The following is a 26566-nucleotide window of genomic DNA, read 5'->3' on the forward strand; positions in this document are numbered from 1 at the left end:
CCTGCCTGGTACAAACTGTGAGGTTGCCCCCCTGTCCAGGCACTTACTGACGGACCTTAAAACAGACCCCAGTCAAGACTTTTCTATGATAATATCAGAGCTGTTCCTCTGCACAAAGGAACATCTGACATTGTAGACATCCTTGATATTTACATAATGACACTGGGACTTATCCAATAAACAGAACCACTGAGACAAAGGGGCGATGCGATAAAATAATCATGACAATAAAAGATGCAAAGGTTTGAATCACAATAACATTTTAATTGGCTATTGAGTTACTAAACAGAGACATACAGTAAATACAACATGTAAAAGCTTACTCTGCTCATTAACACATTGTACATGGTAATTGATTGGTATGTGCTTGCACATTATCATCACCAAGTTATGCATTATAGTTACATGGTAACTATTTGATAAGCTGACCAGGACATGGAGGACCATTGCTCCATTTGGTCTTTACCTATAGCCTTATTCATAATCAAATACTAATCATATCTTAAAGACGGTATATATGTTCCACTACAAACAAAAACCTTGAAAGAAATGATTGGTAAAGATTCCCTTAAATATCCTACTGCAATGCATGATAATTAGTTTGGATATAAATGATTATACCTTGGTGTAATTTAGCACCTTTAAACTGATGAAAGGCCATTTTACCCATAAGCAAAAACAGTATTGGTTTCAGAAATGCACAACAATATAGAACATTGACCTTGTTTGACATTATACTGATACTACTCGATAACTCATTTATGACATTAGTATTGTCCATGATTACCAAACTAGAAGGTTCTGAAAAATATTAATAGTAATATTCATAAACATTTCTTTAATAGCATTAAAATATTGTAAATATTACCAATACCCAATACCCAATATGTCAGTTTCTACCTCAATGTAATGCATACAAGTAGATATATTATATTGATAGATTCTCTTAAAAATAGGTTAAATATGGTTTTATCAGTGTAAATAAACACTATGATTTTTCAAAAAACCTAGGTGCTGGATTTTAGAGTTGCAAGTCACAGCAGTTGATATATGCAGTATATGCAGTCTACAGCAAGAGACTGCCTAATTCGCCAATCTAGCATCAAAATAAAGCAACCTCTACATAAATCCTGCAAATAGCATGCCGTTATGGATAAAAAAAGATTGATGCAATAAATTGTTTAAGAAAATAAGGATAAAAATTAATAAGATGCAATATCCCCTTTATTTATATACTCTTCTATTCTATATTCATATATAGATGTGCATACCGCAATATATAAATATGCATTTGTTTATAAACATGTGCAGAACATTTGTACAGTAGCTGGTGATGTCTAAACGTGGCTTAGGAGACCCCCTCAGGCAGACTGAGAGGAGGGTGTGTATCAAGGAGCAGTCGTTCAGGGGGAGTTGGAGAACACAGTTCTTTACACATCGCGGATACCTCCACCATACCTGTACCCATGCCGGGAATACTCGTGTGCATGAGGTGCCTTTGTAAGTGCTTGATCCAGTCTTCCTGGACTGACTGAGGACCCTGGAAGGTCAGATCACAGAACCTGGAGAGAGAAGAAAGAAACAAGACAAATAAGAAAGAAAGATCAGCAGTGTTAGGAGTAAATGTGGTAATGCAGTACTGGTGTAATGTAAAGTACCTGCAGGCCATTCTGTAGATCACTTCAGTGGCAGCGTGTGAAGATGAAAACATCTTCCTTTTTGGCCCAGGCCTTGATCTAGGCCTCTTCTGTTTACAGTCATATGCTGTAACCAAACAAAGTAATTATCATCAATGAAAAGCTGAATGGGAACATGATCAGAATGAAAGACTGGGCAGGTATTAATCCCTACTTGTTCCTTCCAATAAAGCAATCCTCTTCCGTCTCGCATACGCTCGGAGGTGATTGGACAGGCTTACGCCGCTGTGGAACGTTGCATTGCAGTGGATGCAAATCTTCTTATTTACAGCAAATGTCTCTGCATCACACACACATAAAAAGTTCTGATAACAGATATTTAAATAACAGCTAGGCGACTTCTGTTCACTCAGAGCATGCATTTTTCTTGGACTGCCTTCCACTTATGACCACTCTAAGAATAGCAACAGCATCATTACTGTTGTGTGTGATTCAGAAATGAAACACAGCAGCTTGAAGGAAATAAAACTGTTATTCCCGGAGTATCATCACCTCCCACGCCATCTGTTTTTATATCATAAAGATCATTTGTGCATTCTGTTTTTGAGTACATGTTCGTGCAGTGTCTGCAGACACAAGGTTTGTTTGTTTGTTTTGAAGAGATAATGTTTGAAAGTATTCATCTGCTCTCACTCACATTCAGAGGCAATGTGTCCGATTAATGCTAATCTACAGCTGGTGCATGAATCTTGACTAATACTTGCTCTGGAGATGATAAGATATGGTATATTTTATAATCTAAATTGTCTTCAAGAATCAGAGTTTGCTTTAAGTAATAATAATAATAAAATACATTAAATACAGAACAACAAAAAAACATAATGTAAGACGACTTAATGAGTAACTTAAATACAATTAATTTCAAATGTAATAATTTTGTGAAAGTAGCTACTTTAAGTTATTTTTTACGAAAATTTATGAAACAAAAAGACCATTTGTGTTTTGAAAAATGAAATAAAGTCGGCTGTTGAAATTGTGGGTTTGGAACAACATGATTGTTAGCGAAGTCACACTTTACAGTTGTTCTCTTCAAAGCCACTCTAAAAAGCACAATGTCTTGCTGCATTGTACTTCTTACTAGTTGTCAGTGCTCCACCTCCAATCCTGGAGTTTCAACAGAACATAAAACAACAGACCTAATTAAATTATTCTGAATGAACCTGGATTTCAAATCAAATGTAACTTAATTGTACATGTAATTATAACCACATTTTTTGTTTTTAAATAAATGGAAATTAAAACTCTTTTTTATTACCACAGTGAAAGTTTTTATTTGGATAGACATGAAACAAAAGTGTGCAAATGCAGCTGATGTATTTCCAGTGGTACATAAAAGAATGTTATTGCTCTTTACATTTGAATTTCAAAGCCACTTTTGATGACATTCATTCTTTAGTACCTGCTACAATATTTCAATGAGTAGCAAACTTTTCCCTTGCACTCTCTGAATATCGTGTTTCCGCTGCCTTTCAATGGTATCAACTGGCAACTTCAAGGTTAGAAGAAAACTTTGTCTTAAGCATGAGGCGTCTTTCATACATATTTAATACAGCGTGTATGACTCAAATTGGGTGTTTTAACGTGCACTGTAAATAATGAAGGCGGTACAGGTTGGAAAAACATATGAGAGCAGCTGTGAAACAAGGGTGTGCAGGCATTCAACACTGAATTGATCATCTCTACCCATTTTTACTGTAAATCTCTCAAATCAATGCTACGGCACTTAACAAACTACCTCATTATTTGCACCTTAAAGAACTAGAACTATTATAAAAGGCTGACAACTATAAAAATACTACGTTGTGAGAATAAAGAACGTTCAGTGCTGGTTTGTGACCCAGATATCTGAAACCTCACCTGTCTGTCACTCTCAAAATCTTTGATTCAACATCACTCGAAACAAGTCAGATCACACGCTCAGCTGACATCGAACAGGCAAAAGGCTCTTGTCATGCAGAGGTTGTGTTTTCAATAAAATTGCTCAACATCAGGATGATATTTCCAAGGGAAATATAGTGTGAACTTTGTGTCCACTGAGATTGAATGAGACAACAGAAATGGTTGACTGAATACAGTTTAAAAAATATTTACAATGTTAACCACAAAACTTTCTGCTGATGAATCTCAAACAATAAAGGCATCTTGAAGATAAAGTTGGGAACACTAATGGCATTTAAAGGATTTTTTGATGATTTTACCTCCCTTGCAACCTCACTACCATCTGATATTGGATCTCATTGACTACAATCTAAATATGCTGTTTTATTTTCAGACCAAAACTGGGTCAAAAAGGGACAAACCCAAATGTTGGGTTATTTCAACCCCAAATGCTGCGTTGTTTTAACCCATTGTTGGGTCAAAATACACACTTTCCGGGTTCATTGAACCGAATTGCTTAGAAAAAAACGTCTCACAAAGAATTTGCCCGATTCATACATTTTTTTAATGAATGGCATTTTTTCTCTAACGAGGTTTAGGGATTCTACTGTGAATTTCAAATAAGTCATTTTAAGGATGCTTATAATGGAAAGGATCAGAAACAGCTGCAGTATCTGTGTATACTGTGTAAGTAGGCTGTACTGTGTAATTATATGGTGAACCTGAAGTAATTTGATAATGGTTTGAAGAATATTTAGTACATTTCAGAGCCTGAAAAATAAAAATATTCTTTCCTGTGAATATTCTTATTGCATTATTTTTGCCATATACGAATGTGTAATGAAAAGGAGAGACTGGATAGTTCCTGACCTTGATTCCAGGTAGGATCCAGCTTCACATATGGTGTGTCGGGTGTACTGCCACTTGTGTAGGAGATCTTCAAAGGAGCCCTGGCCTCCTTTAAGTCACCTACAACTTCCATTTCCTGCTCCAGTTCCCTGTTTTCTAGCAGGTCCTCAAAAGCGCTAGACTGGATCTTATCAGCACTATTTTTCTCCATGTTGTCCCGAGGTGGTCTTATCTGAGCCCACTCTGTGCCGGTGCCATGCTGGATCTTCACAGGAATGCCAGTGGATGTAAGAAACAGCCCATCGCTGCTGGCAAACTTTTGAGAGACAAAATGTTTAGAGAAATGTGGTCTGGCACCAAGAACTGTTAAAATGTTTTTATATTCCATCTCGTCTTGAAGAAGTTCTGTCAGAATGCAGAGAGGTGACTTGCTAGAGCCCGAAATAGGCTTGCCAATCCGCTTCAGGTGACCCCGCACATGATTGGAAAGGCCAGTCTTAGTGTCGAACCAGCCAAGGCACAGCGGACAGGTGTGCTCTGTTTTAGACTCTGGCTCATCTGCCATGATGAAAGCAAACAATTACCATACTACGTTCAATAGTCAATATATAACAATAAGAAATGTTTGTACACATACATAAAAATAGGTTATGCATGTGTGACATATGTAAGTTTGATAGCATTTTCAAAAATTCCTTATATCTCAATTCAAAGGTGAACAATAATCACCTTTTCTGATTCTTCGATTCACTGTGGGGATTTTTCTGCGTATGCGAGGTTTACGATCTTGAGATGCCACCTGTTCGGGGGACACCAGGTGACGTGCTTCATAACTTAGCCCCACCCTATGTAGGTGTCCTCTCACGTGATTGGACAAGCCTACCCCAGACTCAAACACAGCTGGGCAGTAGGGGCAGTATTTTCTTCCCACCAAGGACAAAGAGGGAACCACGTACCCTGAGTAGGGGTCACTTTGCTCATAAACAGCAGGATCAGGGGTATCTTCACTAATTATACTCTCAATACACTCCTCCTTTATTATTAATGTACATATTTCATCATCGTCAATGTCCAGATTAGACTGAGTAACGTTGTCTGGAACATTGTTTTCGAAAGGGGATGTTTGTCCATAGATGAAATAATCAGAGTGGTTATTACTACGAAACTGATCTGGGGACTCTTTGGTAAACTTGCTGTAGTCCTGTGCACCCTCATAGTAACTTTCCTCTTGTAGTTGATTAGATTCCCACTGCGGAGACGTTGCAAAACGTGCATGAGGAATATTGATGTGGGTGTTACGATACGGGATTGACATTTTTCTTTTTGAGGGTATTTTATGCTTCAGTGTTTGTGGTGCTAAAGTACTGCTGGATGAGGGATCTTTGGGATTGCTCTCGGTCTCAGAGTTCAGACAGGATGCTTTACTGACGATCTCTGCTTTCGTTGTAAAATGCACGTCAAAGCTGGAAAGAGATTTTGTCCTCTTTTCTGCGACAGTGTTTTCATATTCTTGATTGTCTTCTTCGACATACGGGAGACCTGTTGTCACGTCTATTTTCTCTGACGGCGGAGGGGATAATTTGCTTGGCTTGTCACTTCCCAGTGAGAATGGTGACAGCTTGTTTGCTTGGCTGCCAGGGATCCATGTGATCAGCGAGGAGCAGAAACCATCACATGCTTTTTGTGTTTCTTTGCTTCTCACATTAAGGTCAGCTGAGCCATTGGGCCTTAAGGCAAGCTCCCCTTTTTCCGTGACAGACCACATCTGTGTGCTTTGAGTCTTTGGTGTTAGTGAAAGCAAAGATGAGTCCTTGGTTTTTGTTTGGTCTGCTAATCTGTCAGGCACAGGCTTAATGTCATCCATATTGCTGTGAGGTTCGTTGTGGTCATAATATTGCTGTCCATGGATAAGCTCCATGTGCTTTCTGAAAGCGTCATTATTATTAGTTTTGAATGTGCATATTTGACATATCAATAAATCTAGAGATTTGTCGCAAGTGCTGTGGTGAGCTGTGAACTCATGCGTCATTAACTCAGTTTCCGTTGTAGTCATGTGATCATGTCCTTCGCTGCTTTTACAGTGTCTCTCCTTCTCATTAGTTTTGCCATGATGGACAAAAGTTTGGGGGCATTTCGTTCCAAAGACGCACTGAATACAAGCTCTCCTTTCCTCAACATCTATTTTACCGAAACTTTTAATCTCTTCTATCAGCCTCTCCCTTTGCACCTGGTGGATTACCATGTGCTTCTGCAGAGAGTTTAGGTCTCGGAACGAACGCCCACACTCCCTACATATAAAAGGTCGGGGAACGTATTCTTGTTTCACCTTATTATTCCTATCTAAATGATACATCATATGCCTATGCAAATGCATCTTCTCCTTGAAATTAGCGTTGCACTTTGAGCATGGGAAAAAGGACAGCTCCTTCCCTGGCTTTGTCTCTGTCTTGAACGGTGACAATTTTTCCCCCATGTAGGTGTTTGTTTCTATGTCGCTTCTGCCTTCATCACATCTCTCTTCTTTCTCGCTTGAAATTAGCTCTTTCATGGCAGCTGCCTTGTCACAGAATTTCTCCAGGCGCAAACCAGCATATGCTTTCAAACTTTCCGGCTCTTTCCTGAAGGCATGTTCTTTGTTAATGGACGAATCAAAATCTGAGTCCTCAACGGTTGGGGAATTCTGGGATGCATAATCAAAGCCATCATAAACCTGTCCTCCAGTGGCAGTGCTCTCCATTGTGTGAGTTTTCCGCATCCCCTGTTTTTGGTTGGCAGGTGGAGCTCCTGCAATCTTTTTTCTTACCTCACCACCCGCTATCCTGCTTTTCAACAGTAACTGCATGAACTTCTCCTGCAGGCCCCAGTTCAGACCATCACAGTCATCAGAGGAACTCTCTGACAACTCAGAATCAAAGTCCCATAAGCACCCTGCTTTGATTCGCTTTCTAGCCAACAGCCTGCTGATTGGCCTGTTATCCAAGCCTTCCTCCACCATCACATCTAGGGGGGCCTCATCTTCGCTGTTGTTCGATTCAGATGCGGCCCTAGTGTGCCGCACTTTTAGGACGCACCCTTCTGTTTTCTGCCGGGTGTCTGATTGAAGCTCACTGGGAGGTGATAACACCTCAGGGCTGGTGTCTGTCCCGGGCAAGGGGGACATGTCTTTGTTGTGGACGCAGGGCTCCTCTGAGGTACAGTGTGAAGCAGCTCCATTAACAAGTGCTCTGGATGGCAAGGAGTCGTTTGTGCTGGGGGCAGCAGGGATGCTACCACAGACAAATGGGTTCGACTGGACTCCATTTAAAGGGTTTTGGTGACTGTCCAAGGGCAGGGGCTCTGAAGGATCCAAGCTGTTATTGTTGTTGCTGGAAGAAGATGTGCTTGTCAGATCTTGAATGTCATAAGAGGAAGATTCCACTTCTTTGTCTTCCTCTGCACTCTCTTTCATCGCTGCCATAGTGAAAACAGCACAGTCTGTGGACGAGATACAAACAGAGATACAATCAGCTTTGCTTTAACATTGACATAAATTCAGTATAAATCAGGTTCAAAACTACGATAGAGGTAATGATTCAATATTCAACATTTGACTCGATTTCCCCAAAACACATTGACAAAACACATCGTTAGGTGGCCTACAGGAAACGAAGATGGCCATCATTTTTAGCCACATTACACGTCTGAAACACCCACTGTCATCACTTCTTTTCACAACACACTCCGCCGTTAGCCCTGGAAGTCCTGGTGAGGAAGCTTAATTATGTGAACGCACCTTAGGGATATAACCTTCCTGTTTCTCCCACAAAAGTTCTCAGCTGTCTGCTAAAATTGACCAATTTCCATGGGAACAAAGCACACCACCAATAAGATCATATTATTCTGTCATATCACTCTCTGATGGTGCCAAAGCACATCCCAGCACGAGACTGTTGTTGCTTTGAATCTAACAAACCGACACACTGCGCACACACATACCAGGTAGAATTACCAAACCCTCCAGGTCACGAATAGCCAGAGAAATACACCTCAGATGGCATCCACCAATCTAATTATACTTGATGGTTTTCAACAGCCTGAGACTCGCAAACCTGTGGGACAAAAGCACTCTGTCCTTAAAAGGTGTGTTAAAGAAGCCAGGGCTTGCTCTTGTCCTGCTAGGCCAGAATGTATGCTCGGAGGATTTGACATTCAGCACTAGCTGCTCTCAACAGGAAGCCGCGTTGCTAACGAAGTGTTAAATTCAGTGTTAATGAGTGGCTTCACTGTTACCACCTCCTAGGTAAACCTTCCGAGCTCCATATTCTCTCCATCTGTTGGGGTGTGAGGGGCTTTCGGTTGGAGAACAGACGCTCTGCATTTAAAAACGAACTTCACTGCAAACCCCCGAACAGCAGGGTGGCAAAGCCTCAGAATATGATTTCAGCTTTAAATTTACAGGCCTCATTAGCTGCCAGTTTCCACACTGATCTGCTCTATAGATAACAAACAGGGTTCAACTGCAATGCATCTTTTAAAAATTAATTTGCTTCTATTTACTTCATTTAGTCAATGTTAAAAGGCTGCCTTTGCCTTGCTGGAAGCTATTTACAAGGCTTATGAGCTTAAATACATTTGCGCTTTGCGTGGATATCAATCTGAAGCGATTAGCTCTTTTTCTCAATCTCGCCCTGTTTCTTTTTTTTCTCTGCTTTACATATTCTCAGCAATGAACACAATTGTTTGAATTCACAAACAACTATATGAATCAAAGGAGGTCCCCCTGTGATCAGTCTAAATTAGCTGCACAAGTAAAAGAGCACTTAACACTTACACGACACGCATATGTCACTGCTCTCTCTCTCTCCTCTCTCAGCCCTTATTCTTTCCATCAGCACTTGTTCTAACACTCGAGTTGCACCTCATCTTGAGGTTACTGCTGAAAAAATAGAAGGTGATAATTGCATATTATCATTACACATTATTCTGGAATCCCAGAAGATAAACTTTTCTAGGATATTTATTAATCATAGGAGAACACAAAGTACTTGCTATGTTCCACTTTTGTGTCTTAAACTTATTTTTGCTTAGAGTTCCCCTCGATTGGACATGTGTGAAAAGCTCAAACTATGCAAAGTACAATTATATGGAAACTCAAAGACCGTAAAAGTGTGCTCTATAAAAACGAGTTACATTCACCAAGAGAAAGAACACTTACTCTGAATCTTAAAATAACGTTAAAAGTGGGATGAAGGCATCAACCTACATTGAACCTACATTGCTTTTCTCATGAAAACTAAGAAGCAAAAATTCATTATACAGACGTTTCAGACTGATTAAACTGAAATGTTCTTTACTTTCTTCTACTAATGATAGGAACGATAAAAACATTCGGAAAAACGAATAGGGAAAAGCTATTCAGAGCTGTAAACTGTCCACGTGAATCGGCAATATGCCCAACCCCATTTCACCCTAGCCATTACTCTCTCTTTCTCTTTCTATCTTTCACCTTTCTTTGCCTATCCTCTCCTCCCTTTCACGGGGAAAAAAAACATCTAAACAGAGACTGGAGGCCGTTGCCCCTCAAGTATAGAGCAAAGAATCTTCCTTGGTTAATGGGAGTTATTGATTTGTTTGACACACTGTGAATTTATGAAGCTGCCTCTCAAGTGTGAGTGTCTAACAAAGCACAGCTGTGAGCAAACAAACAGGTAGCTATTCAGCTTGACAGCTCACAAAGACTGAAGAAGAACCTGTCTCTCTTCTACTCTCGCCATGTTGAGGAAGAGTGGTGAGTTCAATTGAAACAGTTTGGTGAACACACAGAGCAGCAGTGACAGCCAAACTCTCGCCAGATTCCACATCATATAGCTGATAGGACAGGAGAAGTTTGGGGAGATTTTGTGAGGGAACACTCCTAAATTTGCGAAATCTATAGTCTATGTTGATATATAATGGGTTCAAGTGTAAATGAGATACGCTTAGTTCAAGTACAGAATATTGAATATAGAATATTGTTTATTTGATTTGCATTTGCAGTGTTAAAAATGTAAAGCTAGCTAAAATGACTGCAATTTGAATTTGTTTCACACAAGAAAGTAATAACAAAATGGTATTTATGTTTTTAATTAATTAAGGGCATGTTTAACTATCCCTTTAAACATTTAATTTGCTTACTGTGCATGAATAAATAATACATAATAAAAGGATTATAGTAATGGTCTTATAAATACAAATAAGCAGAGCCCTAAGTCGATACGCCTGTTTATAAAGCTCATTTCTGATAGTTATATACAAGCTTCTAATCTTTTTAGATACAGTATGTAAGATATGGAACCTTTTCGTTTCCACTGCAGTAAGTATAGGCCTACCCTTAGTAGCTGTCAGGATAATGCTGGATGCTGTTATTGGGGTTGGATAACTAAATATTTGTAAGCACATGTTACAATGCTTAATTTTTTCACCCCCTCCTTTTATCGGAAAAGAAATCCAGCTTTTTTAACACTTGGTGGAAATTGAGAGTTCAGCAATAACTCTGCTTCAATACAGAGCACGGGGTAGTTACCTTAGAGATTCTAACAAACCGCTGGAGTTACAGCTGCCAACTCTAATGTCTTGATTTCCACAGCACTGCAAAAGTTGCATTGTCCTGAAGGTAGCCACTCAGGACCAAGGTGATGCAACATTGCAGCTCCGTTAACCAAGCCTGTTTTAAAACAGTCCACAAAAATGTGGCTCTGGTTTCCAAAACAGGACATCCTTGCTTAATCCAAATTAAAGGAAGCAAATATAACACATACTTAAAGACTCTCCTTCATCTAACAATCAGACAGCTCTCCTCAGTACCCTTACGATGCGTAGGGGTGGAGGATGGGCTCAGTGGGCATGATAAAAGGGGACAGGAAGTGAGTGACAGTTGAGGTAAGACAGAATTCATGTTCAATAGCAGGTAAGGAACATCAAAAGGCGAGTTCACAGGAAACCTATGCAACCTTATCTAGACGGAGGATTTTCTGTTGTGTGAAGTAGATTAGTGGTGCCAGAGCTGCTGACATGGCCTCATTTGCTACCCTGAAGTGTTAGAGGGGATTAAACCATATAAACTTTGAAGCCTTAAACATACCTTTCAAAATTAGACACATTAAGGGAGGGCTGTCTGATAGGGATTTCCCAAGGCTTTTGTCAGTTTAAAAAGAAGCAGAGAGTAAAAAAGCTGAGCAGGTCTGGGGTTTCACTTTTAATGAGAGCTCTCTTATCGTGAGCTGGGCAGTGGGTGCAGAGTAGCGTAGGTCGACAGGCTCTTAAACCAGTAGCCAGTCTCACATTAAAGAAATGATGCAAAGACTTTGCCATTTAAACAAAGAGGGGGCGAAAGTTTTCTGGCAGTTGCATCATGCTGGTAGTTTTATAAAGTGGTGGCACATATCTTGATGAAAAATAAACACTGATTGTTGTGTGCCGTTTCACCAAAATATCAAAGGGAAACGCTGCGAAAAATACATCCTCCTAGGTCACGAGTTGAGAGCTGGAACGAGTTCTTTAGGTGGACTTTTCTTTATGTCAAACATGATGATTACTGGAGAGCCGATTTAAATACGGAGGGGCTGCGCAGTCGTGTATCTGCTGCTATGATCGAGGGCAGACTCAGATGTATGTGTCTTGTTTGAGCATTGTAAAAGAAAAAAGCTAACTTTGTCACTGCCGCTTTGTTGCAAACATGTGACCAATCAGATAAAAGCGAATCAATGTCAATCCCTGTGTGCACGCTGAGGACGGGAATGGGTCTAAGCGAGCAGACATCAATACGCTAAAATTTAGAGAAATGTCAAGCAGCACAGGTTTGAGGAGGAAACTATTATTATTACTTTCTCAAATGTAATGCCTAGCAGAAGCTAAAACATGAGCAACATAATAAAAGTGAGAAAAGTGGAAAGGCAAATTCTTGGATTTCTTGAATTCTTGGATTTCTGTCTAAATCAGGACCAAACACAAGCCCCAAGCCCAGAATCAAACACACACCGAAGGTGAGAAATGAACCAAGGCGAGGTACAAAAAGGTATTTACGTATTTTATGGCTCTGCAAACACCATTTAAACATTTAATTCTATTTTATTATTATCTATATTTCATTTCACAATTATTGGATTTAGTTTGATTTGCGATTTATTTGGTTTAATTTGGATTACAAAAATTTAAATTAAAAAAGTTTTTTGACTTGATAAAATACTGTGTGCACATATGTTATGGGTTAAATTATTAAATGAATGTACATATTAACAACACATATGCGAGCACACTGATTTTTTTCGTATGTAATGTGAGTAGTGACAGTACAAAATAAAGTTAGTCCAAATGCACTTATACAGGTCAAAAGGCCTGATAACATTTACAGTGCAATAACAAGCGAAACTAAATACCAATTCTGAGCCTCGACTTACAGTTAGTAACTATATCCTTAACTAGTTTATATAGTCATATATTGTTAATAAATATTACTCAGTATATATTTCAGCAATTACACTTAAGCAACTTAATTAAAATTACACAAAAAGAATATCATAAATTTTTTAAGTCTGTTAAAAAGTAAAATAACAGACATAGACTGCAAATGATAAAACATTTTATTTTCATTATACATCAATTTTATACACATAACACACTGAGCTCATAAACCACACTACCTGTATCAACGCAATGACCTCATGTTTAACAACACAGAGCTGATCAAAAAATTACCCACTCTTCACCGCACAAAGCAAAGCTTGCACTTTGTGGTCAATCTCCCCATGAAAAGCCTCTCTCAGGATATTAAAAAATCATCACGTTTTTATCAGTCCCTGCTGCTTGTCAATGGCATCTATTAAAGCTGAATGAGTGGGCGGAGCTGCATCCAGACCAGTCATTAACACAAGAGCCCCCTCAATCAGAGCAACTCCCAAACATATCAAAGAGGAGGCTGCCTGCAAAAAGAGAGAAAGGTGGTGTACTTGCTAGCCGGAGAGAGGCCCCATGGAGAGATGTAAATAACCTCCCAAGAGACTCCCGACAGGCTGTAAAAAGATGCTAGCTGGGAGGCGACGGGAAGCTAATGAGTATAACAGTAAATGTAGCCTATACAAGAGAGGGACACTCTCAATTTATTTATTGTGCTCTTATCAATAAGAGGGTTATGCACCACTTTTCTTCCTGCACTGTATGTACTGGATGTGCCATGATGCAGCACTCAATGAAGTCAAAATGCGGCTGACCATAAAATAACAAGTTCCAGTTATCTCACTACTGTCTTTAAGTTTTATAAGGCTATTATCCCTTAATTGTAGAATTTGTAAATATATATTTTAGATCAAATTATTGCAGATCTAGTAAAAATGGTCACATTTGATTTAAAAGGCTCAAACGGTCTACCCCCCAATATTAATCAGAATGCATATCGGGTACAGCACTTCACAGTACATACAGTATACTTAATTGAACTCAAATGAAAAATAAAAGGGATTTTAAAAGGTAAAAAAAATATTTTACTTTAGTTATTACAGCATAGATGACATGCATTATAACTCATAAAGCTTTAAAGATTTTTTAAGTTAAACCCTTCGATTAACATGCTGCATGATACTTTACACAGCAGAGAAAATCTGTTCAATCTGTTTTCTTTTGGTCACTACCACAGATGACCAACAGATGGCTCTGACAATTAAACATGGGTCAGTCATTTCTATAATCAGATCAAATGAAAATAAAAAATAATAAACAAACATATTTATATTTCTATAAAATAAAAAAGTTACTGTGTAAGGGTTTGTTTGTGGAAAGTAAAAGCATGGTTTAAGACATTGTAAGGTGTTTATAGTCTAAAGAAAATTAGGTTTATATAAAATCTTGGCATCCTCAAAATTTGGGAGAACAAATTTTGGTTTTAAACCCTACCTGTTGTCAACATGTGAATGAGCAGAATGTCAGTGCATGCACAGAAATGACCGCACAGGTAAACCATTCACATTTCTCATCTCGACTTAATACCACATATAATTCAGTGATCTCTTCCCGACAGAAATTCTCTCTAATCGCGTATCACCCTGCAACCTCTGCTCAAATCTCTAAAATATCACATCCAACTCCAGGAATAATTGGAAAATTTAATGAGATCTGTGAACCACAACCTTGAAGGATTTTGCAAAGAGAAGGTTTTGTGGGCTTGACAGTTAATTCTCAGGCAAACTTTTGCCTTTACCCTTTCAATCAATAGAAACAGTTGATTTAATTTTGGTTAATTGGTGCTCAGTAAGAGAAACTCTTCAGTGTCAATAGAACATTCTTACAGCCTTGGTTCTATTGATTCTGAAATCTCTCGTAGGCGCTAACAAACATGCCTGTTCCTCTGCGGCCACCTTTTTTTAGTTTTAGGATTAAACAGGGAAACTGGATAAGGAACTGCAAGTAAAGGTGGTATAACTTAGGTAAATTCAATTTTTTCACTTTCAATACAAGTATGTAAAGTGTAATATTATCCTGCAGTAATAATAAAGTCAAATTTATTTATTTTTTATTATAAGAATAAATAGTAATTACATGATAAATATTTTTATTACAACTAGTATTGATATTTTGAATTATTATTTTCAAATACTATTACAAATGATTCACTTATTACTGAATCTTAACAAAGGAGCATTCAACATTTTTAAATGTAAGCATGGTTTAGTTCCAAGCAGAGCATTAGTGATCAAATCCTGGCCCCTAGTGGTGAAGCTATTAGTTTGAGATCTACAGCCCAAGGCTGCTGCAATCTGTATGTGCCTTTTGGTGAGGTGAAAGACTTTAAGTGTGTAACTTCCTTCACAAAGTCTTTAATGGGAGCAAGTTTTCTCATTTACTTATCCAGGTGTGGATACATCACTGCTGGGACACCCGTGCCATATCTGTTTCAAAGCTGTGAGAATCACTCTAAGTGAGAGGCATGCTCTTGACTTGGAACAAGACTAACCGGTGACAATCGCATCTGTCATATAATTTTAGCACACATCCCAAGACAAACTTCAGAGAGACAACAGTATCTTTTGAATGCAGAATGTAGACAGGATAACATTTTTCTCGCTATCATCTCAGTTCTGTTGGATCATTGTCCAATTACACAAAATTATTTTGGCAGTTTTGCTCACACAACATAATACCCAGATTCCCCTTTTTTGACCTTGTTCTGGGGGGCTGTGAGAGGAACATGAAGGTTGCCAGGTTTCCAGGCTGACAGGGAGTATGCTGCTGACAAGTGTAACTGACAGCTCTGATTTAATTTGACTGCTGATCACACCCAGCTATAGTATCAGAGCAGTTCGCACATCTGTGCCTCAGCTCAAGGTGTTGAGACATGCCACCAAATATCTGGAACATTACACACACCCCTGGTGCTGTGTACAGGCAACCAGTGAGCTGTCACTCCGGCTTTCAGGCAACATTTTAGCGAAAAGTCTTGCGTTAATCATTTCCATCCTAAATCTGTTACTATTAAACCACTAAAAAATGAAAATTTCCACACATTTAACAACATTGACATTAGCAAATTTGCTGTAATAAGTACTGCATGTATTTTCTCACAAATAAAAATAATAAGAAGAAGTGCCCGGTTTCAAAGAAAAGGCTTAAGACTAGGCCCTGACTAAAATGAAAGTTTGAAAATAACATGCACTGACATACCTTACAATATACCATTGCCATTGCTTTGTATCAAGATGCACACCAGTAATGTTTTAAACATATTATAAAAGCGACTTAGATATCCTAATTCCACTAAACCATAGTCCTGGCTTAGGCTAAGCCTTGTCTGTGAAACTGGGCCACGATGTTTAAGAGGTTATTAAGATGAATGAATGTTTTTGAAAATATGGCTCCTACCAGTCTTTTCCAAAACATTGGCACCCCGTGGTTTTCAGTAAACACACCTGCAACATGAAAATAAAAATATACAGTTAATTATTTTAAGACATGTTACATGGAAAACACATGGAAATTGTCTTTACGGAAGTAAAGCATTTATAAATATTTTCAAAAACCGCTCAATTTTAACTTGTCACATTCCAAAGTGTATTAGATTAATTTTCTAGAATCTAGGTCAACCAAACCCATACCTTCTCGTTGATAATATGAGGAAAGCCAAGTGCCAAGTGCGGTATTCTACTTTAAGAACAAAAATCTGCATTACGTAAGAGTTCATAAAGCAAGGCTTTTTTACACAATTTTACACTGTTTCAGCCTGTCACATTCCATGGTATATTACATTTATTTTATAAGGAAACCCATATCCCTGCTTGTTGATAATATGAGGAAATCCAAGAGCGGTAGTCTACTTTAAGAACAAAAATTTGCAGTCCTTAAGAGTTCATAAAGAATGTTGTTTTACACATTTTTACAAATTTGACAACATTTAAATGATTTGTAAATGATTGTTAAAACCTGCTTGTTTTGAAACTGTAGTGACTAAATAGTGACTTAACATATTGTTTTATGTATGATGATGTTTAAAGTCCTCAGCAATGTCTGTAGTTGAGAAATATATGATTGTGTCCGATGGTGTCACATAGCAAAAACGTTAATAATACCTGTTTATAATATTAATTTTAATGATTTGTTATATGTAGTCTATAATTTAAAAAGAGATATATAAGATATTTTTCTTCATTGTCAGTGTTTTTCCACTTTTGCGGTTACACCATAGAACACAAGTGGGTCAGTGACAAAACAGGGTATGCAACGTAAGAAAATTCAAAATCTTTTAAAAACGGATTTTAAAAGCATGTATCAGATATTTTAAAATGTACTTTGTGTATTAATGTTGATTTGTGTAATTTCAAATAATATTTGCATCCTGAAGGTACCTGAAAATTTAAAATGGTGTGAATGGCAAAGAATGAGAAATATTAAAAAAATGTATTCACCTAGATGGAATATAAACAAACTCATAAAAATGTATTATTTAATTTAGAATATCACACGAAAACAGATTTTATTTAAGTTCTCTCTAAATATACACTTTAATGAGTTTTTGCAACATTTATTGGGACATATGCTGAGAAGACTTTTGTTTTCGAAATAATCTTGTAACACTCCAACCTCTCCCCTGCCTGTGTTTCCATTTGTTTTTTACTTGTTTCTGTTTTCACCTGTCCCTCGTCATTGTTAATTAGTCCCACACCTGATTCTGTTTTCCCAAGTGTTTTCCCCTGTATTTAAGCCCTGTATTGTCATCAGTTCTTTGTCGGATATTGTATTTTCTACCTGGTTGTGTCTACCCTGTACTCCTGCTTTCAATTTACTGTCCCATCAAAATAACTCAAAACACACCCATTAATGTCTAAAATGCTGGCACCAAAATTGAGTACACCCTTAAGTAAAAGTGTCCAAATTGGGCCCAAAGTGTCAATATTTTGTTGTGGCCACCAATATTTTCCAGCACTGCCTTATCCCTCGTAGGCATGGAGTTCACCAGAGCTCTTCCTCTTCCACCCATCCATGATGACATCACAGAGCTGGTGGATGTTAAAGACCGTGCACTCCTCCACCTTCCATTTGAGGATGCCCCACAGATGCTCACAATAGGGTTAAGGTCTGGATAAATGCTTGGCCAGTCCATCACCTTTACCCTTAGCTTCTTTTGGGGTCGATATCATTTTGGAATACTGCCCTGCGGCCTAGTCTCCAAAGGGAGGGGATCATGGTCTGCTTCAGTATGTCACAGTAAATTTTGGCCTTAATGGTTCCCTCAATGAACTGTAGCTCCCCAGTGCTGGCAGCACTCATGCAACCCCAGACCATGACACTCCCACCACCATGCTTGACTGTAGGCAAGATACAATTGTCTTCGTACTTGTCACCTAGTTGCCGCCACACATGCTTGACACTCCCTGAACCAAATAAGTTTATCTTGGTCTCATCAGACCGCAGAACATGGTTCCAGCCATCCATGTCCTTAGTCTGCTTGTCTTCAGCAAATTGTTTGTGGGCATTCCTGTGCATCATCTTTAGAAGAGCCTTCCTTTTGGGACGACAGCCATGCAGACCAATTTGATGCAGTGTGCGGCGTATTGTCTGAGCACTGACAGGCTCACCCCCCCAACCCTTCAACCTTTGCAGCAATGCTGACAGCACTCATACGTCTATTTCTCAAAACCTCTGGATATGACGCAGTGCACGTGCACTCAACTTCTTTGGTCAACAATGGCAAGGTCTTTTCTGAGTAGAAAATGTCCTGTTAAACCTCTGTATGGTCTTGGCCACCGTTCTGCAGCTCAGTTTCAGGGTCTTGGCAATCTTCTTTTAGCCTAGGCCATCTTTATGAAGAGCAACAATGCTTTTCTTAAGATCCTCAAGAGAGTAATTTGCCATGAGGTGCCATGTTGAACTTCCAGTGACCAGTATGAGAGAGTGAGAGCGATAACACCAAATCTAACGTCTTGGTTACGTCTGTAACCTCAGTTTCCTGATGGAGGGAAAGAAACGTTGTGTCGAGAACGACAGATGGGGTTTGCCCTTGAAAACCAATCAACTCTGAGTACTATAGAAAAGGCCAATGAAATTTGGCGAATGAAATTTGCAACCAAGTAACCAAGACGTTCCCTTTCTGTCTGTCTCTCGACGTTGTGTCGAGAACGACAGATGGGGTTACCTATGGAAAACACCACAACGCTGTATCGCGTCACAATCTCTAGCGAAGCGATGTCAACAGGCCTGGGCATTTCATCTCGAAGCTTTCGCGAAACTGTAACCTTCCAGTGTGGTGGTCGGGGGTTCCAGAGCTTTCTTGGAGAAAGAGGGGTACAGCCCTGACCGGTAACCTTTCACGGACGGAGGCTTTAGCTCTGTACTGGCCAGAGGCCATCCCGCTCGGGTTTACACCGGGTAAGCGCAACTTCCTTAATTAGGAATGCGCTGCAGAGGTCACCTCCTATCCGTGGGGAGGAATATGGTGGACAGTAGTTAACCGCGAGGTGGAGGTCCACCTGGGGAAGCTCATGGGTTACCAGGAGTGGGAACCATTCTCATGAGGATACATCAAACGGAACAGCCCACGGAGGGGGTGTTACAGACGCCCGGTAGCACTAGGTCCTGTTAGAGCTATCTGTGATATGGTGTGACATATGGTGTCCCGGCCTAAGGGGAAAAGCTGCTCTGCCCAGGGGGTGCTTGCTTACGCTGTCCTCGGAAACTCGACTCTGTAGCCAGTGTTGGAGCGGTCTCATGTGCAATAAACCCGAGGGGTATAACCCCCGCAGAGGACGCCATGTGTCCCAGGAGCCTCTGAAATTGTTTCAGGGGGACTGGTGGCTACCTGAAGTGTTCCGGGCAGTTCAACACCGACTGGGGGCATGCTGCATCATGGTGACAGAGTTGAGGTCCTTACCGAGAAAGAGTATGCCCTGCACTGGGGAGAGCTTGCTCTTTTCTCGGTTGACCTGTTATCCCAATAGATCTAGGTGCCGGAGAACCAGGTTCCTTTGGTGCCAAGATAAGCCAGTCGTCGAGATAGTTTTAGTACCCGCACACCTTTCTCCCGAAGGTCTTCGTGAAGACCCGTGGACACAGGGACAGACTGAAAGGGAGGACTCTGTACTGATATGCCCGTCCCGCGAACTGTAGGAATGGCCGGTGTCGAGGCAGGATCAAGACATGAAAGTAAGCGTCCTTCAGGTCTATTGCCACGAACCAATCCTGACACCTGATAGATGTCAGGACGCGCCTCTGCGTGAGCATCCTGAACGGCAGATTGTGAAGGTGCTTGTTCAGGGTACGCAGATCTAGAATGGGGCGCACCCCTCCGTCTTTTTTGAGAACGATGAGGTAGGGGTTGTAAAACCTGCTGAACATCTTGGCTTGAGGGACGGACTCGATTGCCTGTTTCGCCAGAAGGGTGGAGACCTCTGCCCGAAGTACGGAGGCGTCCCTGCCTCTGAGAGAGGGAGAGATGATACCCCGAAACTTGGGAGGGTTTCTGGCGAAATGGATCGAGTAGCCTACACGGATTGTCCGCATTAGCCACGGAGACAGTGTGGGCAGCTTTTCCCAAGCTCCCAGGGACGGTCTGCGAGACAGGTGCATCAAGAAGGCAGACTTTCTCGGTGTCACTCATCTGCGCAAGGTTCAGCAAGGGGTGTCTCTCCGAGACCACTACTGTGGACATCGTCCGACCCAGGGCCCGTGTCGCCACCTTGGTCGCCCATAGAGCGCTGTCAGTGGCGGCACGGAGATCCTGCATTATACCCAGGTCGGCTTTACCCTCGTGGAGCTCTCTCAACAGCTTGGCCTGGCGGACCTGCAGGATGGTTTGCACCGCGCTCCGACCCCAGGAACCAAGTATCTCCGGGTTAGCATGACAGCGATCGTGTCCGTCCCCCTCCTCGATGAGGGTGCCGCACCCAAGAGAACAGCAGGACATGCCGCGCTGGAGAATGCTCAGTCCTGAAAAGGACCTTTTAGAAAAAATCTCTAACACCTGCGGAACGCCGAGATGCCCAGGGGAAGGTCGCTGCAGGTAGGGACGATCCGCTGCTCTACGTCATAGATCCGGCAATGTAGAAGAAGAATTAATTGAATTAGTTTTGTTCGTAGTCATGAGTGAAGGCTCTGAAGAACAAAAGGTAAATGAATGCTTCATACCGGACATCCGGAGGGGAAGTTCGGCATGCACGTTTCATTCGCCAAATTTCATTGGCCTTTTCTATAGTAGTCAAGAGTTGATTGGTTCTCAAGGGCAAACCCCATCTGTCGTTCTCGACACAACGTCGAGAGACCAACAGAAAGGGAACACACCTGTTCCCCAGTCACCTGAGACCTTGTAACACTAAAGAATAACATGACACAGGGGAGGGAAATGGCTTATTTGGGCCCAATTTTGAGATTTTCACTTAGGGATGTACTCACTTTTGTTGCTAGCGGTTTAGACATTAATGCCTGTGTGTTTCGAGGGGACAGCAAATGAACACTGTTATACAAGCTGTACTCAAGACTGCTACATTCTAGCAAAGTTTAATTTCTTCAGTGTTGTCACATTAAAAGATATAATAAAATATTTACAAAAATGTGAGGGGTATTCTCAGTTTTGTGAGATACCGCATATATATATATACTTCTCTTTATTAATTGTATTTTATGTATTTATTATTGTTTTTGGAGATTATTGTTACATTGTTTGAGGTTGGTGTTCATCATATTTGCATATACACAACAACGTAACATAATGTTAATACATTTATTAATATTCATCATCAGTACCTGGTTAAAAAAATTCTATGCACAGCACAGCAGTACTAACCTCATGGCTTTAAAATGATAAATATGATCGATGACATGATTTACTTGTCATCTGCACACTCTATTTACTTTACATTGGGCAGGTTAAATTTATTTGTATAATGATGATAAAGTGTTTTTACATCAGTTTGTATGCCTCCCTATAGCTGTGTCTGAATTCGCCCCCTATCTCCTATAGTGCACTATATGTCCGCCATTTTGTAGAATTTTGACTGAACATCTTATTCCCTACATTCGTTCACTACTTTTTACCCAAAAAGCATTCTGATTTTGAGTGTACATACAATGTACACTTTTGCATGCACTATTTTCCGTGATACAATGCGAATCAATCGCCTGATTAGAATTAGCTGGAGAAGAGTGACTGTTAATTCCATGCAGGGGCGGATTATGGTGGTCAGGGGCCCCTAGGCAGCTCTTTGGGTGAGGCTCGCCTTAGGTGGCTTTCAGGTACCTTTCACACTTGCAGTCATTTTGGAACGGAGCACGGTTTGTGCGAAAAGCCATTAATGTAAAAGTTGTCACTTGAACTCAGGTCCCCACCACGGTACAGAACCCTGCGCATGCACTTTAGCCGATTACAATGTATTTATTCATTAAAACAAATGTAAGAAATGATTGCGTTGGTAATTTACCTTGGATTTGACCTGCTAGTCTTAGCCGTGTTGTTCTTTTAACCTTTGTATTTTCCATTTTTCACTCCACTATTGTAGTTTCTTTCAGACATTTTGCCACGATGCCATCTAGTAATTTGCGGATTGACATGATTTCACCAGCAGCTGATTGGACAGATGTGACCCAAATGTAACATCTATCCAATCAACGACTTATTTTTTTAAATATTTCTTATGGGCCAAAGAGGGTCTATTTTTTATTAGTGCTGAAGTAAATTCAAAATAAAGAATCCAATCAGAGGCCCCAAAACAGGTGGGGTCCCTAGGCTGCAGCCTAGGCAAGCCTGTGCCTTAATCCACGCTTGATGCCATGAATGCACGTTTATATATCTACACTTGTGTTGTGTTTATTCTGGTTGACAGTTGTTTTCTACTTTTACAGAATAAACTGATTAAATTAATGTAATATACAGTAGTGTTTTTCTTTAAATATTTTAAATCATTTTATTAAAAGTAATAGTATAAACATGGCAACCAGTTGTTTTGTTCTCTTTATTATAAACTAATACAATAAACGTGAAAAATAAAGTGAAAATGAACTTTACCATTTTACAAAACAATCCATAATGCCGCACAGATATAATAAGCATTATGACGAATGTCCGTGACAGTACTGTCAGACACAGGATATATTACGTCAGTGTCCAAAATCACTTTTCATTCACTTCTTCCCCACTTAGTGAACAATTTAGCATTCACTGTATATGGAATAGTTGCATCTTATGTTTCTCACAAACGCATAACCGTCTTCTTTTACTCCAACATCAGCAAACTCATTGTCCATCAGCGCAATCTTACAATGAAATAGCTGTTCACGTTCAATTATTTCGCCCTTAAAAGCGCAGTTTATCGCAGCCATTAACACAGTGATAAATGGACGTTAACAGTCATAAATTATTCAGAAATCATTGTCAACATGATAAATAAAGAATAAACTGTGCAGCTCACAGAAAGTTCTAACACAGTTTAAAACATACAAGTAAAACTGATTATTAAACTGCTAAGAATCACAATTTCAATTTCCAGAGAAAAGCGCATTTACTGTGATTTATGTTTTTCAGGCTTGCTGTGCATGTTTTTCTTTCCTCCTAAATATTTTATATTCTTGTGCAGGGCTGCAATGAGTGGACCAAACAAACAGGTGTTTTTGCTGGCCATTACTCTCAATTATATTGTGTGGAGTATGAATAAAATGGTTCGGTTTTATTTAATTTGATCAGGAATGGCAGTGAAAAGGGGCACTATTATACCATGCCTAATCATATATACATCTATAATCATAAACCCTACCAGGCTACATCATATTAACTTCTTTCAGCTATCTAACTTTTTAAAAGACATATTCAAAAAATGGGGAAACTGTATTTGCCATGTACATTTACATTTACGCATTTGGCAGATGCTTTTATCCAAAGCACTTACATTGCATTATCCTTTACATTTGTTTCAAAGCATGTGCAATCCCCTGGGATCGAACCAACGACAATGCTCTTACCACTGAGCTACAGGAAAGCTGTAAAAGTTTTCAAACATCAGGTCAAGATAAACAACAGTGCACATTACATTCTAATTTACTGATGAATCCACTGCCTTTAAGGAAAGGCTAACAGAAGTAGAATGAGAAGTTAATAGTCGAAAGCACAAGATAAATAGGCCCTCTCTCTCTCTCTCTCTCTCTCTCTCTGCCTCTTCTTCTAATAGATTTATACAGGGCTCAATGTTCTGGTTAGATCAACAGCTTACTGAAATATCTCTTCACTCCAGCTGCAGTAGTGCTTGCTTGCTAATTCAGGCCACCGTACCTCTATTAAAACAGTCCCCTGTGTCTTCATTTAGAACACTGCGAACTGGAAGCCCAGCAAAAAACAAGGAAGATGGGACCGATTTTTATCATTCTGCACATTCCAGAAATGCGCCTCAGTGCAAATATTTGACCTTGCAGAGTGAAACATAATCAATTTGTGTAAAATTGGCTCAGACTATTTCATTTACGCAGTCATCCTATGAAAGCTAGTTCCTTGACCTTCCTCTATTATGTTCGTTAATCTGATTATTTGCCATGAATCTTCCTTAAAACATATTTCAACATTATTTTACAATGAACATGGACACATACCTAACCAGTTCTCAGTCGTGGCCTCTGAATTAACTATCAGTTTTGTTCTGTGAATTCTGTTATGGGTATTGGATGTTGTTATGACTACACTGTAAAACTTTGCTCTAGTTTTAAGTAATTTAATCTACAGCAAAGTTTTACAATGTAGGCTATATCCAAACCACTGCAAAAAGGCCATGAAAAATTGATGATGATTCTAATGAAAAGCAATCTAAAGGGGAATTTAATAAAAAATCGTATTAAAATAATATCACCAGAAGTCTGAACAACTAAAATAAAAATAGCGCTTCACGTCCATGGCACAAACAAAGCATAGCATTCTAATAAAAAAAGTAAATCTCCTTGTGTTAATAGAGACTCATTTTATCCAGTGCCTATGTTAATAAAGCATCAATGACCTGTTTAATCATAATCAAGATGTAGACTTTTGGGTAAAAATAGCTTTATAATCAAAATGGAGACTTTTGTGTAAGAATAGCTTCACAGTTATACCTATGCTTAAATATTTGAGAAAAATAAACAATTGGAAAACATCATACGTATGGCAAGAGTATATCAAGCATATAAAAACAAAGGACATATTTTGTAACTCTCTACTAGAATCATTCACACTTTTGCAATATAACCACATCATGGGTTACGCTTCCAAACATGCCTTCTAAAATAAAACTGACTTTTCAACAGTAATCACATAAAATGACAAGTGTCTTGAATGGCGATGGTGACCTATAGGGCAAGAGACAATAAATTCTAACAGAATTATACTTTGGTAATCAAGGTTGTCATAACAGAGTTTGTGTACCTACTAAAACTGCTGAATGTAATGATAACAATGTACTGCATGCTAAGACAATAGTTGCTTGTATTGGACGAGCTATTTGAATCATTTTATTCCATTCGATAACATTCTTTCTTATTTACCGGTAAACATTCAGGCAATAATCTTGCTTAGGGCCTACTCTTTGAGCATTGTACAAGAGAACATGATCGACTGTCTGTTGCCTTGCGGGGTGTTTGTAAATGCGTGAGCGGTAAAAACATGATGCGCTGCGGAAACGCGTTGACTCTCAAATTCTGTACAATCAAGGTCGCGCTGTGCGCATTCAAGACGAGCGAATTTGCGCTTTCAAAGTGTCAAACCCGCGACAAGAGACATCGACATGAACTCAAAGCTGACATTCAAAAAGGATTCGTCTCATCCACTGACTGACACAGTTAGGGGTCTATTTTGACACCCGTCTTGTAAAAAGTGCATATAAAGTGCTTATCTGGGGGGGGACAAGAAACCTCGCAAGTGCGTTCAGGTGGCAGAAGAGCTTGCAACTTTTTTCACAGTGAAATACGTAGCAACCCATGACAACAGAGCGGTAACATGATGGTAGTAGCTGGTACCTTAACTGGCACGATACGTGACTAGCACGGTGTTGGCACAAGCCCGCGTATCATATATATATACTCCCATGCCCATGCGAGGAGTCAACGCACTGTACCCGCACGCTCTCAGCTTTCAATACGGTAAAACGCACATGCGGCAAGGGAAGACATTTGTAAGCTATAAACCTACCTTCCCAGAGCACGAAATTATAACAACGAGCAAGTTTGTCATGTTACTTGATTATAGTCCTTTTTCCCCCTCCATTCGTTACATTGTCGCCATTTTGCCTAAAATTCTGCAGGTTGAACTATAACTCCAGAAGGGACGTTCGGTCCTTGCTTTTACAAATCACATCATGTACTCAAATCAATGTAAATGCTTACATCCCCTTAAAGATAGATTGAAGATGTAACGTCGTACTATTTTGCTCAAAGAAACAGTGTATTCGATTATTATAAAGATTGGCGAGTGCGTGACATGAAATAGATCCCCCGTTTGGGATATGGATTATTCCACAGACAGAGGGGTGAGTTCTTCTTAGGTGAAGTTAATGCTGGGGTTCTGAAAAGGCAGAAAAAAGATGGTGGAAAAGGTGGATATGCACACCTAATGATTTGGTTGATATCGTTATTGACTGTAATGTTAATCATGTTGTCAGAAAGTGATTGCAGTTATTTATTTCTGGAGTAACCATACTTATTTA

The 26566-nt window shown here is 39.6% G+C and overlaps 1 protein-coding gene across 2 annotated transcripts; it reads right to left on the reverse strand.

Moving 5' to 3' along the window:
• Positions 1–249: 249 nt before the first annotated feature.
• znf644b (zinc finger protein 644b) lies at positions 250–26290 on the reverse strand. 2 transcript variants are annotated; one of them, XM_056750862.1, is made up of 7 exons: positions 26053–26290; positions 16290–16336; positions 5154–7898; positions 4446–4982; positions 1852–1977; positions 1659–1764; positions 250–1562 (listed from the first exon to the last, which is right to left on the reverse strand). In XM_056750862.1, the coding sequence occupies exons 3-7, from the start codon at positions 7879–7881 to the stop codon at positions 1349–1351; spliced, it is 3711 nt and encodes a 1236-aa protein (XP_056606840.1). In that variant the 5' UTR covers positions 7882–7898; positions 16290–16336; positions 26053–26290; the 3' UTR covers positions 250–1348. The 2 variants fall into 2 exon arrangements, with proteins under 2 accessions (XP_056606840.1, XP_056606839.1); XM_056750861.1 differs by lacking the exons at positions 16290–16336; positions 26053–26290 and adding an exon at positions 9235–9337.
• Positions 26291–26566: the final 276 nt, after the last annotated feature.

This window comes from Triplophysa dalaica, chromosome 6 (genome assembly GCF_015846415.1).
Source record: "Triplophysa dalaica isolate WHDGS20190420 chromosome 6, ASM1584641v1, whole genome shotgun sequence".
NCBI classification, from domain to species: domain Eukaryota; kingdom Metazoa; phylum Chordata; class Actinopteri; order Cypriniformes; family Nemacheilidae; genus Triplophysa; species Triplophysa dalaica.